Source organism: Blastocystis hominis, assembly GCF_000151665.1.
Source record: "Blastocystis hominis, Singapore isolate B (sub-type 7) whole genome shotgun sequence assembly, scaffold_1".
NCBI lineage: Eukaryota > Bigyra > Opalinata > Blastocystidae > Blastocystis > Blastocystis hominis.
The window spans coordinates 721,765-735,331 of record NW_013171816.1 but is presented as its reverse complement, the minus strand read 5'-3'; the positions used below and the strand labels follow the sequence as shown (position 1 = coordinate 735,331).

Sequence of the window (13,567 nt, the reverse complement as noted above, 5' to 3'; positions counted from 1 at the left end):
GGGCCGCCTGGAGCTGCTGGAGAAGGAGATGAAATCGCTGGACGTCGAGAAGAAGACGATGGAGCAGGACATGAAGAACGCGGCCGCGGCGTCGGCGGCGCGTCTGCAGGAAGCGGAGAAGAAGCTGGAAGAGCAGCAGGCGGCGATGGAGCGAATCAAGCGCGAGAACGACGATCTGAAAACGACGCGCGTCAATTACGAGGCGCAGATCAACCAGATGACCGAGGAGTTCGTGCGCATGAGCGAAGAAATCAATCGCTTGCAGGACCAATGCGACGCTGCCAACGCCGCAGCCGCCACTGCAGCCGCTTCGCTCTCTGAGAAGCCCGCGGAGCCGCTCATGGAGCCGGCGAATCTGCTGGAGAGAGAGCCGGTGAAGGAAACACCGAAGGAACCGGAGAAGAAGAAGATCAACGTGGCGGGTTCGTTCATGTCCGGGTTCAACAAGCTGAAGAAGATGGCCACGAAGGAGCACGAGCAGCAAGCGGAGCCGCAGACGGAGCCGCAGACGGAGCCGGCAGCGGTCGATTTGTTCAGCAACATGACGGCGTCGCCCTCTGCGAATGGGGACGATTTGTTCGGCGGAATGTCGGCCTCGCCCGCAGGAAACGCGGATCTGTTCGCTGGCATGTCGGCCTCGCCGGTCGCCGAGCCGGCTGCGGAGCCGGTCGCGGAACCGGAAGAGGAAGATTTGCTGAATCTGAACGCGGTGAGCACCAAGACGGACAAGAAATCGATGTGGGGCAAGATGTCGTTTGGTCGGAAATCCGCGACGTCGGCGCAGCCAGCGGCTCCCGCTGCGGATTCTGAGAAGAAGAAGGGAGGATTCAGCCTGGGCTCGTTCATGAAGATCGGATCGAAGGGCCCGAGCACGTTCCCCGGACCGGAAGAGATCGACTTGTCGGAGGGAATGGACAGCGAGGCGATGAATTTGCTGTTTTCGAACTGGAAATTCCCTGAGAATCACAAGACGAGAATTCGAGCGTGGATCGCCGATGTGGTGAATGGAGAGCCCATTACCGAGCTGCATAATAAGGGGTTTAATCTGAGCAGTGTGAATGGGTTTGTAGCGGGAGGATTTAGGAATTGTGTGGTTCCGATGATGCAGAGAAGACCTGATGTGAATGTGCTGTTCACAGAGACTCCTTTGAAGAACGACACGTATAGTATTCGTTTGCAGGCGTTTGCCCAGTAATCGATTGTTTGTTGAACAAAGAGGATATAGATTGCGAAAGATGGTGACACGCAACACTGCTAAAAGGGTAAATCTGATATTGGAAGGCACAAGGAGCACTTACAAACATGATACAAAAACTTGAATATAGTCAATCTCGTTAAACTTCAAACCAGCAAACGAACCGCATAACAACACGCCCGACATCCATGCCGAAAACGGTCGCTACATGTAATCCACGAAAACTGCATCTACACACCAACAAATTCCAAACACGCTAAAAAGAAGAGAAAGAATTGCATGGTAGTCTGGAGGGAGCATATCTGGATATCGTTCCACTTTCGGATAAGCAGAATAAAACGCATCCGTCTTAACATCTTTTGCAATGGGTTTTTCGTCGGTTTCAACCTTTGTAAGACTGATCCACTCAGAGCCACTATTGATTTCGACTCTTCGTTGCATTGTATTCAAATACCTAAAATTGGGGAGTTTTTGACTCTTTTGTTTACATCACTTTTCTCCTCGAATTTCCAGAGAACATGTCTCATCTTCGAAAGTTAAAATACCACGAGCAGAAGCTATTAAAGAAGACGAACTTTCTGGAATGGAAGCAAGATAAAAGCGCGCGAGAAGCTACGATCTTGCACCGCTATCACATCAGCAGAAGAGAAGATTACCAATAGTATTTTTGAATGCCAAAGCTTAATTCTAGCTATAATCGTCTACTTGGCAAAATACTGTCCCTGACAAATCAGCTTGGGCAGCTTCCTCAAGATGATGAGTTCAGAATTCGAATGACTGAGCAGCTAACCGAAAAGCTGTTTAATATGGGACTTTTGTCTGATGAGCGAAGTCTCGCAGCAGTGGAAAAAATAACAGCGTCGTCCTTTTGCAGGTGAGCGAGTGTATGGTTTGTGATATTTAGAAGAAGACTTCCTGTCGTAATGGTTCGTTTGAAGATGGCCCAAACAATTACGGAGGCGGATACACTGGTGAGACATGTACACGTTGGACAGAGTCGTTATTGTATAGGGCCATGTTCGTGTGGGCACAGACCTCGTTAGCGACCCCGCCTACCTGGTAACACGAGAGATGGAAGACTATGTTACGTGGGTGGACTCTTCCAAGATTAAGAGACATATTATGAAATACAACGACGCTCTCGATGATTTTGATCTTTTAGGTGAATAGAGTTGTTTGTTCGATCAATTACGATTTGATTCTCGTGTTTTGTTTTTCTGTGCAAAGCTTCCACGTTTCTCTATTTTTCGTATAATTACTTCCTTATCGAGACGGTTGTTGAGAGTAGAAATGGATTCGTTGGCTTAGAATTAGCAGAGAAATGATTGACCCCTCTTGTGGAGATATGAACACCTTCAATATGCAGCATGGTTATTCCGAGGCGCTGATTCGTGGCTATAAGTCTGGATTTTTGACAGATTCGGACTACCATCATATTACGCAATGCGAAACAATCGAAGGTACACACACTATTTGAATTGTTGCTAATCTATTTAGATGTGAAGCTAAATCTGCAAGAAACCGATTATGGCAACTTCCTCAGTGAAGAGGTATCGATTCCATCGATCTCACTCCGTGTAGTCCGCGCCCATCATGCCTGAAGCCATTCGGAAGTGCGCACTCCGAAAGCTCGCTAGAGAGTGGTCCTTCATGCGAGCTCAGGCCACTCAACCGCTCGCCCATTTCATGGACATGACCTCGTACCGCTTTTCTCTCTTTTCCCGACTCTAGCTACGAATTCATGATCGACAACGTGATTCTGATTCTCAAGATGGCTCTGACCCACCCCTCCCTCTCTCTCAAAGAGCTCGAAGAGATGTGCAACCCTCTGGGTCCGCTGCCCGATCCGATCATGCGATCGATCGCGAGCTTCGAGAACTCTCCGAAGGGCTTCCAAGACCTCTTCCACGTGGTTCTGGTGGAGCTCCCGGTGGGCCAGTACTTCTGCCGCTACCTGGACGACCAGACCGAGAACCACATGCTCCACGTACCTCTCCGACGGTCATTTCATTCATCGTAGGGCGCGAAGCTGGTGCAGAGCTTGCTGGAAGAGAGCTCGATCGAGATGATGGAGATCGGCGTGAAGAAGCTGTATCTGGAGGACTTCTACTACTGGACGCAGCGCGTCGGCGGGTTCACCGCGGAAGTGATGGGCGACATTCTGAAGTCGAAGGCGGACGCGCTGGCGATCAACCTGATTCTGAACAGCTTCTCCACGCTGTACAACGATGTAGCTCGTTTTGAACTCGGTGAGATGCCGTAGCCGAAGCTGCGCAATCTGCGCCACTCGCTGCTGCCATCGATCGGGTTTTTGTACCCGGAGGGCATCGAGCCGCTGAACAACTGCGAGGACGTGGACAGTCTGGGCCGCGTGCTGGAGAAGTACTGGGTGTACAAGCGGATCTTCGAGTCGGCGATCCAGGGCGATCAGATGACGGTGGACGACGCGTTCTATCTGAACGAAGTGCGATTGCTGGAGGCCGGGTTCGATAGCCAGTTCCATCTGGGTAGGCGAGGCGGAGAGGGTGAGAGGTAGCGTCGTATTACTGCTACTGCCATCTCAAGCTGCAGGAGATTCGGAATCTGGTGTGGATCTGCGAGTGCATCGTGCAGAAACAGAGAGCGAAGATCGACAAGTATATTCCGATCTTCAGCAGCAATGCTGCTTGGAGACGGGGGAAGCTGGGGATTTGAGTTGGTTGCGCGTGCGATTGTTTGTTCCAAGAAACAGCAGAGATTACAGGTTGAAATCACTCTCGGAAAGAGGCTCTAAAGGCAATTGCTTAAGTGCTGCGTCCTCAAGACGGTCGTCGGAAGAGTCCTCGACCGAGTCCTCGACCGAGTTCTCAGGGTCGAGAGGAAGTTCTTGCGGATCAGCAGGAAAGATCATCGCTGCTTGCATCAACTTCGTCAGCTAGCTGTTAGGTAGACAAAGAGGCGAAACGTCGAGCTCTTCTTCCGCATTAAGAACAAGCTCATCAGTCGACGGTTTGCTGCATGTCTCAATTGGCTAGAAATGAGGAATCAATAGGACAGCGACCAGAGTTCCCTCTTCAAACTTGATCTTTTCAGAAATCTCAGACGGAACATCTTGCTGATGATCCGTAGGTGTGAATGCGCTTAGTCTAAATAGTGAAGTTGGCTCGCTTCTACTTTGGCAATTTCGCAATGTCTCGTGCCAGGGGCTGTTCTTGCCGCTTCAGCTCCCTGTTCTCCACGGTCGTGGCGTTGTGAATCTCATTCCCCGCGTTAGGGTACATGGAAAGCAGATTCTAACAAACACGTTTAGTTATTATTCTTCGCACGTTCAATCGCCGCATCCGCAATCTCCACCTCCTTCTTCAGATCCTCTACAATCAATTCCACACCTTTCTCCCACGAGTCGTAATCTCGATGTGTTTTCGGACGTTCTCCGCGATCTTCAGTCCCTCCACGCATTTCCACTCTCCATTCTCACACACGACCGGCATTCCAAAGATCAGTCCCTCCTCCACGCCGTAGCAGTTCCCATCGCTGCACACCGCCATCGTGATTCGTTTCCCCTACCTCCAATTTCCACGTTTCCCCCTACATTCGTTCCCAAACACCAGTCACGAGCCACATCCACGCTCGCTCTCGCCACCGACAGAACACTCGACACTCCGCCTCGCAGCTCCATCAAAACCCAGCCACGTCGTTCCACCTGCTCGGGCAGCGTCTTCTCCCACAATTCGCGGTCCGGAATGGCCTCCATCAGTGGGATCCCACGGATTTTCGCGTGGGTCAAGTCGGCGAACATGGTGTTTCCATGGTTTCCCCAGACGAAGGTGTCGGAGAGGTCGGAGAGCTGCAGAGAGGCATCGTCTAGAGAAGAACACGAAGGGAGTGGAGACGTACAGGCCTTGCGGCACGCGTCGAGCGTGAGAGAACGCGTGCGATTGTGGTCGGTGCGGTTCAAAGCGGCGAAGTTCGAACGAGGGATAGAAGGAGCGGTCTGCATGAGGACGTAGGCGAGCGTGTTGGCAGGATTGGCGACCACGATCGACTTGCACGTGCGGGAAGCGACTTGTTCCAGAGCTTTTCCGAATTCGATGTAGATATTGATGTTCTTCTCAAGGAGACTGGCTCGGTCGGGTCCAGTCAGAGGCAGACTTGCAAGGAAAAACACAATATCTGCGTCACGGAAGGCATTGAGAGGATCCGTAAAGAACTCGATACCTGGATGTTAGATAAATTCGAAAAGCTCTCCTACTTGATACATAAGGGAAAGCACAGTCCTCCAACTCCGCTTTCAGAGCTACCAGCTTTTGTTCGCAACGAGGGATATCGTGCAAAACCAATTCGACAAGCTAGAGTAAAACATGGGCAATCAAGAATATACCCGATCCGTTCCAAAAACGGTACCATCTCCCTAATGGTAAACTTTCGTAAAAGAACTTACGAGCAAGCCACTCAAACTATATCCAATCAATCCTGCTGCTCCAGAAACGACCACACGAAGACACTTCATAAAAAGAATTCCAAAATATGACCCTTGGTTTCCACTTCAGCTGAATCGAAAATTGTGTTTCTTTCCAATCGAAGCAGGTCAGTGAGTAGAACCATCCTTGTAGCAGAGGAAAACGAGCAAATTCGGGAGAAAGAAAGGGAAGTCAGAATCATCACATTTTTGAACGTAATTCCGTTTTGTTTTTCCTGATGTAAAACAGTATGGAAGCCTGCATAAAAAGGGAATCATGGGCATTTGATCAGTTTGTCGGAACAGTCAGGAAATGATTCTAGACATAGAAATAATTCCTTCTTTCGTGCTGCTTTTCAATTTTAAGTAAAATAGAATGTGTGTTGACAAAAATGGGGACTTATTCGATTACCATTTATGCATTTAGTATTTTTTTACTAACATTTTGGCTCTCTTTTCTGCATACCAGTGTACTTTACTATGAATAGTAGTGGCATTCAACGTAATGACGTTATTTCTTCCTAATACCATAGAATCCGATCCCATCGCAGTCGAGAAGAGCTTAATCCCTGAAGACACGAATGAGTATGTTGGTGGTAATGGTAACGGTAGTACGGACTTGGAAAAAAACCAATCGGAAAATCGCTATTTTACGTATATGAATATGTATTATGTGTGACACTTTAGAGTACAAGATTTGAAGAGGATGAATGAAGAAACTAAACTAAGGGAACAGTCAAACAAGTTGCTATTTACGTACAAATCTCCCTATTTCGAATCAAGCATTGATGTCACGTCAAACGATCGGGTTGGTGTAGGGATACTCTTTGACATAGTCTCTCGTTGAAAAAGGAGAAATGATAAACGATACTATTATTAACTTCTACTTACTATATTATATTTCTTCTTATATTGACAGTCAGCTGAAGTCGCTTGGGGTCGAACCCTCTGATGTCTCTTCTTATCTGAGCACTCCAGTGAGCGAGCTGAACAAGAACGAGAAGTTTCGTCAAGTCATTGTGCAAAGTGTGATCAATCGTTTCTACGCTTTCAATACATCGTTTTACCTTCAATTCTGTCGCGGCTACGCGGTATCAAAGTGGTAATCTTGTGATCCGCAGAAAAGAGACGAGAAAACGAACACATCTCTGCTTCATAATCCTATAAAAGAAGCAATCTTTCAGAAGGAGCATCTCTTGTTCCCAATCACTTCAAAGTATAGCTTTGTATTGAACTCTTTATAATCACTAGCAATCATCGTTTTTTACTCGTTATTTGCCACTTCAAACACCTCGTAAGATACATTCAGGATCGCAAATGTTATTTTGGAATTGACTATTTTAAATGCCAACACATCATGCCTCTCTTCCGTCAGCCTGTGAAGCGTAAGCTTCGCAGAGATGAGAGTCCTATCGAAAGTCGACGAAGGAACTTGGGATTATCGAAATTAAGACCACTGTATACGCGTCCAAGGAAAATTCCGAAGAGTCCCTTGCTTGATGTTGACTTCTTTTTCGTAGGATATCTCTAGCTTTTCAAGCATAGCCATCTATCATATGGATCGATTCGGTTCATCGATTGCTCACTCCGGTTACCGCAAAAATACGGTGCTTTATTTCGGAATTGATGAACAAATACGATCTGGAGTTTTCTTCGATGATTGGCTTCGAGGCGTTGCCTTTGGTGATTCCTGAGATACTCCAGAATACAGAGTCAGAGGATAGCGGTTTGTATATGCTGCTATACGCAAAGAAATTGATTTCTCATTATGGATCGTTCGATTTAGCTGGTCCGATTACTTTCAATCTTACGAAAACGAATAAGCTCTTTTCGTTTTTCCACTTTTCAGTGGGATCTGTGAACAAATTACGATCTGAGATTCTCCGTATTATTAATAAGCTTAGCGATGAATCTGAAAAGAAAAAAAACGAAGGGGATGAATCACAGATTGAGGTTACAAGTTCTATGAACTAAAAGAAAGGGCGATCCAGACAATTTGGTTTTATGTATGTTGGTTTATGTCTTGCATATTATGGAATTATGTTATGCTTTTGATCTTATTGCTGATTTATGGATATTTATTTATATTATTATCTTTATGAATTTAATGTTATTGTTATTGTTATTGTCATTGTTATTATTATTGTTATTGTCATTGTCATTATGATCGTCATTGATTACTATTTCTCTTTGGTTTGATTATTATCATTATTATCATTATCATTACTATTTTTATTCTCGTTTTTATTATTATTATTATTATTATTATTATTATTATTATTGAAACTGTTATTAGTATTATCAAGTATTCAACTTATTATTTTCGTACTTTTGTAAACGGTTATTCGATTCTTGCCTCGCATTTTGTTCTTTTGTGTGTTTTTTATGTACGTTCTCCAATTTACGTTTCATTTAAAATATGCTCTTAAATTGAAAATGGAATAACAATTACTCTTACATATCCATCCTTTGTTTACACAAACAATCGATAAATAAAAACAACAAACCAGAAACCATCATGAAGATTACGAAGCCAGCATCTTCAGCTGTTCCTTCACTTCCTCGATATCTTTCTGCGAGTAATGGGAGTGGAAATACACGAATTCCTTCGCATACGTCGCTTCTTTCGCTAGTTCCATGAAGCAAACCAAGCATTCTCATCATTCAAAGGATATAAGCACACGACGAGCAGCACGTAAACACGACAAGCGATCCAAAGTCGATCTCCGGATATTCCTCCTTGTTCTTCCCGTCCGAACCCAACAGATAAATCAATTGCGGCATGATTTGGAACTCGAATTTCCGCGGCTGCTTGCAAAGCGGACAGCACGGAACGCGATCGAGCGGAAGCATCGTGCCTCCGTTCGCCCATAAAATCTTGTCGTCGTTCCATCGACTCAGTCGAAGGACTTGCGTACTCGCTCGCTCAATGACTTTGTTGAAATGGAGATGGACGGGATCGTCCGCCATTCGGCCGCCTAACGCATCGCGAATGTCTTGGTCCGAGATCTCTATCATGAAGTAGAGAGCAGAGAGCTACGGAGTTCGCCTTTTTGAGAGGAAAAGGCCTGCAAACGCTCCTTTTCCTTTTGTTCGGAGAGGACTTCTTCCTTGGTTGGCTCGGGCTCCGGGAAAATTTCGACTTCCCAATGAGGAAACTGAACCCCAGGACACACAGAGTCTTTGTCTCCTTGAGAACCACTCGTGTCTTTCCCGCACGATTCTTTATGTCCGTTCTTCCAGGCTGCCACCTGATGATCTCTGCTGCAGTAGTAGGTGTTACATTTGGCACATTTGCTCGTTGCCTTGATACCACATACAGAGCACAGGTGATTTCCGTAATGGAGAGGACTATAGCTACAAGAGGCGTCAAAATACTTGTCATCGACAACAGAATCGACATCCTCGGGATAATATGGGTTTTTCTGTGGAAGCTGACATCTCCACGCACAGACACTATATAAAATAGCAGACCATTAGGTAGGATACCTTCCCTTCTCCAAACATTTCTGATTTCTACATACAAAAATGTATATACTGCGATGGTATGCATTCTCGTTATCATCGCAAGGATTATACAGTTGCATCATAAAGCACATCGTCTTTCCGCAGAATTGACACTTCAGATCGTCACATCCGGGGATGTGCTCTGGAACGAGCCAATAAGGCTTTCCTCCGAATTTGGCAGAATCCCAAACATGCCAGTTGTCTTCCGGAGATACCAAAAATCCGAGTTCAACAGCCGTAGATTGTTGCTTGTTATCGTTCATAGTTGTTTTTCAATTGAATCAAAACCACTCAATTCAAATGTGGAAAATCGTGGGATCCCACAATTCAAGGGAACGTTGGATCAAAATGCCCTAACTTCATTGTTGCATGGGTATACAACACACACGAACCTGCAAACAAATACGGAAAGCAACACATTATTTCTGAAGGGAGTGAAAACTCTTTGGAACAATCCTATTGCACTATGATATAACGAATATGAAACCCTCATTCCTGTAAACCAAGAATAATCGAAACGTGGTAACTGACCGTTTCTCTTTTTTCTTAAAAACAATAACTTTCGACTGAGGTAGAGCGATGCTATCGAGGGCTTTAGGCTTTACTACAAGAAGAATTCCTGCTATGCAGCATCTTGTCAGAACGTCCTTATTAGTAAGGGGTAGGGGATTTTTATTTTGAATGATTGGAAGCGCCTTATCCCGTCATGAACATGGGAGTGAACAATATGTATGTACAAGTTCGTACTCATTTTCTCTTTTAAGTGTAGGCGCGCTACTTTGGGAGATTCTCTGACTTTGCGAATACCTTCAAAGAAGAATATGCGAAAGCTTTGCAAGATTTGGCAAAACAGAAGGCAGAAAATGCAGTTGCGAAAGAAGGTATGAATGATACTTGTTGGTGCTTATCTAGGCGAAGAAGCTGTAAAGAACGAGGCTGAGAATGCCGAAAAGACGGAAACGAACACAGAAGAACCCAAAGTTGATTCGGGTGCAAAGGAAGAAAACACAAAGAGTGGAAAGGACAAAGTGAAGGAGGCGATGGACAGTTCGTCTCAGAAGCTGAAGGAGAGCATGAACGATTTTACCGAAGAAGCGAAAAAGCAGATGAGCAAGCAGAAGGAAGCCCTTTCCTCTTTCTGGGGCGAATTCAGCACGGAGGTAATGACTCTGTCTCTCTTTCCATCTAGCTGAAATCGCAATTAAACATCAAACCGTCCAAGCAGACAAAGGCGAAGGCCAAGAAAACTCCCCGAAAGCGCGCCGCGAAGGCTGTGAAGCCCGAAACGGCCACAGCAGCAGCCACAACCACGACCACTTCTACCGAGTCTCCTAGTTCAACCGAGTCTACGACCACGACCACGACTACAACTACAACGGAGTCGGGTGAGTCTACTTCTACTTCCACTTCTGCTTCTGCTTCTGCTTCCACTTCGGGATTTGAGTCGGTGGAATCGTTGGAGGCGGAGGCAGCAGCCGCTGGAGACGATGAAGAAGAGGAGGAACTGGATCCGATGAGCGACGAGGCGCTGGGTATCACTCCCGAAATGAGCGAAGAAGAGGCGGACGAGATTCGCCGTGAGGCTAAGCGGAAGCAGATCAAAGCGGAGAACTACGAGAAGAAGAAAATGCGGCTGTCGGAAACGCTTTCCAAGTCGAAGGAACGCATGAAGGTGAAGCTGCACGAGCTGACGCTGGACAAAGTGAAGCATTTCTTCCGAGACGGGTGGAACGATATCGTGAACGACTCGCAGAAGAAGAACCGCGTCATCTTCGATCAGGAGGAAGTGGACCGTCAACGCCAAGAGATTCTGGATGCTCGCAATGAAGCTCAAAAGATGAAAGAAGAAGCGGAGAAGGAAGGAAAGCCGCTCAAGACCGAGCTGATGAATGTGGACAATTCCGAGAATTTGTGGGCGCAAATCGCCGATCTGCTGAAAGACGCGCCGCTGATTGAGTCGCTTCTGGAGATGTCGAACAAGGTGAAGGACTCCAAGTTCGGCGAAACGATCACGTATGCCGCCGAAGACATGCGTGAGAAGTGGAACACATCGCAGCACCCGTTCATCTACAAGATGACCGCGGTGTATGACGAGTTGTTCGCTGAGAGCGACATGGCGAAGACGGTTCGCGAAGTGCAGCGAACCGATCCGAGCTTCTTCGAAGAAGCTCTGCGCGATGAAATGAAGCGATCGATCGTGCCGTCGATGATGAAAGCGTGGGTCAATCAGGACACAGCGACGCTGCGGTTGGTGATGAACGACCACGCCTTCGCGCAGGTCAATTCTGTGATCCAAATGCAGCAAGCGGAGGGATTGGAGATGGACAAGACGATCATGGAGGTCCGCGATGTGGAGTTGGAGGTGAGGAAACGGGGAAGGGATGAGTGGTAGAGCGCGAAGATCGTCGATCGCCAGTGCCCGACGTTCCTTTATCTGGTGACGGTGCAGATGGTCGACTGCGTGTATGATAAAACCGGCGCGGTGGTGCAGGGAAATCCCAACGAGATCAAGAAAATGTACTACTATATGGCTCTGCAGCAGGAACATAATGACGAGCTGAATATCATGCAGTGGAAGATCGCGGAGATGCAGTTAGTGGCAGAGACCGAGACTTGGTAATTAATTGGTTTATTTTGGGTTTTGGGTGTTTGTTAACAAACAGAAAACGCTGTGGGGTTTGCCAGAGCGTTCTGTATCAGGCGTTCCGGGATCTCTTTGCGTTCTATCGATCATCCTCTCCATAAAAAAAACCGAGTACTCTTTTCTAAAACGACGTATTTCAAGGGAGGATCCTGACTCTCAGGTCGAAGATACAAAAGCGAGACCAGCGATTGGACTACACCGCTCGAAAGCTTATTACATCCCAGATAGAGTTCTGCATTCGCAGCCAGTTTCCGAGCTGCGAGAGCTGCCGTTAGCTGCTTAACGCTCTCATCGCGGAGCTTATTATCTGAGAGATAGATGGTTTTCAGGTGCGGAAGAAAGCCGTATCGCATCATGGCAATGAGTTTCAACAACCCTTCATCTCGAATGTCATTACTGATAAGAGAAAGCTCTTCCAGGTTTGGGAAGTTGTTATTCTGGATCATCTCAACGAGGTATCCGATTCCTTCCTGCTTTATCTTGTTATCTACAGGAAAATAGAAGCCATTTTCTCATACTTGTAAGATCTAGAATACGAAGGCGCGGTAAAAAGAAGGATTCACGCCTCATTCCTTCCACCAAATAACTCATTCCTTTTGCCTTGATGTTGTTATCTGCATATTTTATAGTCCACTCCAATTCCTCACTTCCAATCGATAACACTTCGATCTCTCTCAAAAAACGAATCATAATGCCCGTCCATCGCATCCCTTTCGTCCTCAATTTGCAAGCTACAACTCGTGTTCAACCCAGTTGATCCTACAGTGCATCATTAATACTTTCAAGTGAGGAAGGTGGTTGCCTCGCATTACACTCTCCGTAAGCCTCTCGATCCCCTTCCATCCGATCGGGTTCTTGGAAATATCTAGAACTTCCAGGGAATCCAAAATCCCCAGAGAGATCGACAATGCTAAATGCTTGATTCCACCGCTGTTGATGCTATTCCAATAGAGTCGTAGACTTCGCAGCGTGATTAAGGGACATCCATTCATTGACTCACAGAAAAATCGAATTCCTGGATTGGCTAAATGACATCCTACAATCGAATTGTGAAAACGAGCGCACTGGAAATGTTGACATCTTCCAGATTGCGGCTGTGAAAGTTCATAAACGCCCGACTGATCTTCTTGATTCCACCAGCGAAGATGAGGTTATCTGTAGCATCAGTAGAGGGTAGAAATAGAAGTACGGTTGAGGTCAATCTCTTTAATTTCGTTTAATACGCCTAGGGACAAACAAGACGCCATTGCAGATGCTCCGGCTACACCCATTGCATTGTTGCTTAAACGGATAGTATTCAGGTGTGGACAGCAACCCGTTTCAAGTGTATGGAACAAATGAACAATATTGCGATCTGTAATTCGACTATCTACACAAGAATAACAATTTGGGAAAGTCTAACCCACATTGAAAGTCCAGTGTTAGCAGATTTGGAAGAATTCCGTCTTCCAACACTTGGCAGATGCGAGATACGTCCAACGGCTTCGAAATACCATTCACTAGGTGCAAATCATTTCTCTACCATACCTTCAAGATAAACTAGCGATTGACAGTTCTTAAACAAATGAGGTAGATCTTCAGTGGTTTGACAAAGGATTATTTTGGTGAATAACTAAAAGGAAATGGTGAAATTATATGAATACGCCCATAATAAACTCGTCAAAGTCCTTTGATACGAGTCGCAACGATGGACGATGCGATGTGTCCAAGAACGAAATAACTTGCTCGATTGTACACCACTGAATATCCTTTCCAACTAGTAGCTCAGTACTTGTATTCATAA

General features: G+C 46.2%; 7 protein-coding genes; 3 read left to right on the top strand and 4 right to left on the bottom strand.

The window, feature by feature from the left end:
- Positions 1–541: 541 nt before the first annotated feature.
- Positions 542–1,195, top strand: GSBLH_T00000862001 (uncharacterized protein; the record flags this gene model as incomplete). Its single annotated transcript, XM_013039142.1, has 1 exon — positions 542–1,195. One exon carries the CDS (start codon positions 542–544, stop codon positions 1,193–1,195), a length of 654 nt encoding a protein of 217 aa, XP_012894596.1.
- A 518-nt stretch (positions 1,196–1,713) lies between these two features.
- Positions 1,714–2,365, top strand: GSBLH_T00000861001 (uncharacterized protein; the record flags this gene model as incomplete). Its single annotated transcript, XM_013039141.1, has 4 exons — positions 1,714–1,856; positions 1,887–2,069; positions 2,100–2,175; positions 2,207–2,365. The coding sequence occupies 4 exons, from the start codon at positions 1,714–1,716 to the stop codon at positions 2,363–2,365; spliced, it is 561 nt and encodes a 186-aa protein (XP_012894595.1).
- Positions 2,366–2,516: 151 nt separating this feature from the next.
- Positions 2,517–3,889, top strand: GSBLH_T00000860001 (uncharacterized protein; the record flags this gene model as incomplete). The annotated part of the gene is made up of 7 exons (XM_013039140.1): positions 2,517–2,655; positions 2,693–2,745; positions 2,777–2,895; positions 2,927–3,182; positions 3,216–3,425; positions 3,459–3,702; positions 3,732–3,889. 7 exons carry the CDS (start codon positions 2,517–2,519, stop codon positions 3,887–3,889), a joined length of 1,179 nt encoding a protein of 392 aa, XP_012894594.1.
- Positions 3,890–3,929: 40 nt separating this feature from the next.
- On the bottom strand, positions 3,930–4,455 carry GSBLH_T00000859001 (uncharacterized protein; the record flags this gene model as incomplete). XM_013039139.1 has 4 exons in its annotated part: positions 3,930–4,109; positions 4,140–4,205; positions 4,236–4,320; positions 4,349–4,455. 4 exons carry the CDS (start codon positions 4,453–4,455, stop codon positions 3,933–3,935), a joined length of 435 nt encoding a protein of 144 aa, XP_012894593.1. The 3' UTR covers positions 3,930–3,932.
- Positions 4,456–4,479: 24 nt separating this feature from the next.
- Positions 4,480–5,684, bottom strand: GSBLH_T00000858001 (uncharacterized protein; the record flags this gene model as incomplete). XM_013039138.1 has 7 exons in its annotated part: positions 4,480–4,545; positions 4,575–4,737; positions 4,767–5,038; positions 5,072–5,392; positions 5,427–5,523; positions 5,556–5,585; positions 5,616–5,684. The coding sequence occupies 7 exons, from the start codon at positions 5,682–5,684 to the stop codon at positions 4,481–4,483; spliced, it is 1,017 nt and encodes a 338-aa protein (XP_012894592.1). The 3' UTR covers position 4,480.
- Positions 5,685–8,647: 2,963 nt separating this feature from the next.
- GSBLH_T00000857001 (uncharacterized protein) lies at positions 8,648–9,403 on the bottom strand (the record flags this gene model as incomplete). Its single annotated transcript, XM_013039137.1, has 2 exons — positions 8,648–9,089; positions 9,123–9,403. The coding sequence occupies 2 exons, from the start codon at positions 9,401–9,403 to the stop codon at positions 8,648–8,650; spliced, it is 723 nt and encodes a 240-aa protein (XP_012894591.1).
- A 2,389-nt stretch (positions 9,404–11,792) lies between these two features.
- GSBLH_T00006143001 (uncharacterized protein) lies at positions 11,793–13,565 on the bottom strand (the record flags this gene model as incomplete). Its single annotated transcript, XM_013039136.1, has 9 exons — positions 11,793–11,863; positions 11,900–12,271; positions 12,303–12,515; positions 12,548–12,820; positions 12,850–12,939; positions 12,974–13,153; positions 13,191–13,283; positions 13,312–13,396; positions 13,428–13,565. 9 exons carry the CDS (start codon positions 13,563–13,565, stop codon positions 11,793–11,795), a joined length of 1,515 nt encoding a protein of 504 aa, XP_012894590.1.
- Between the last annotated feature and the right edge of the window lie 2 nt (positions 13,566–13,567).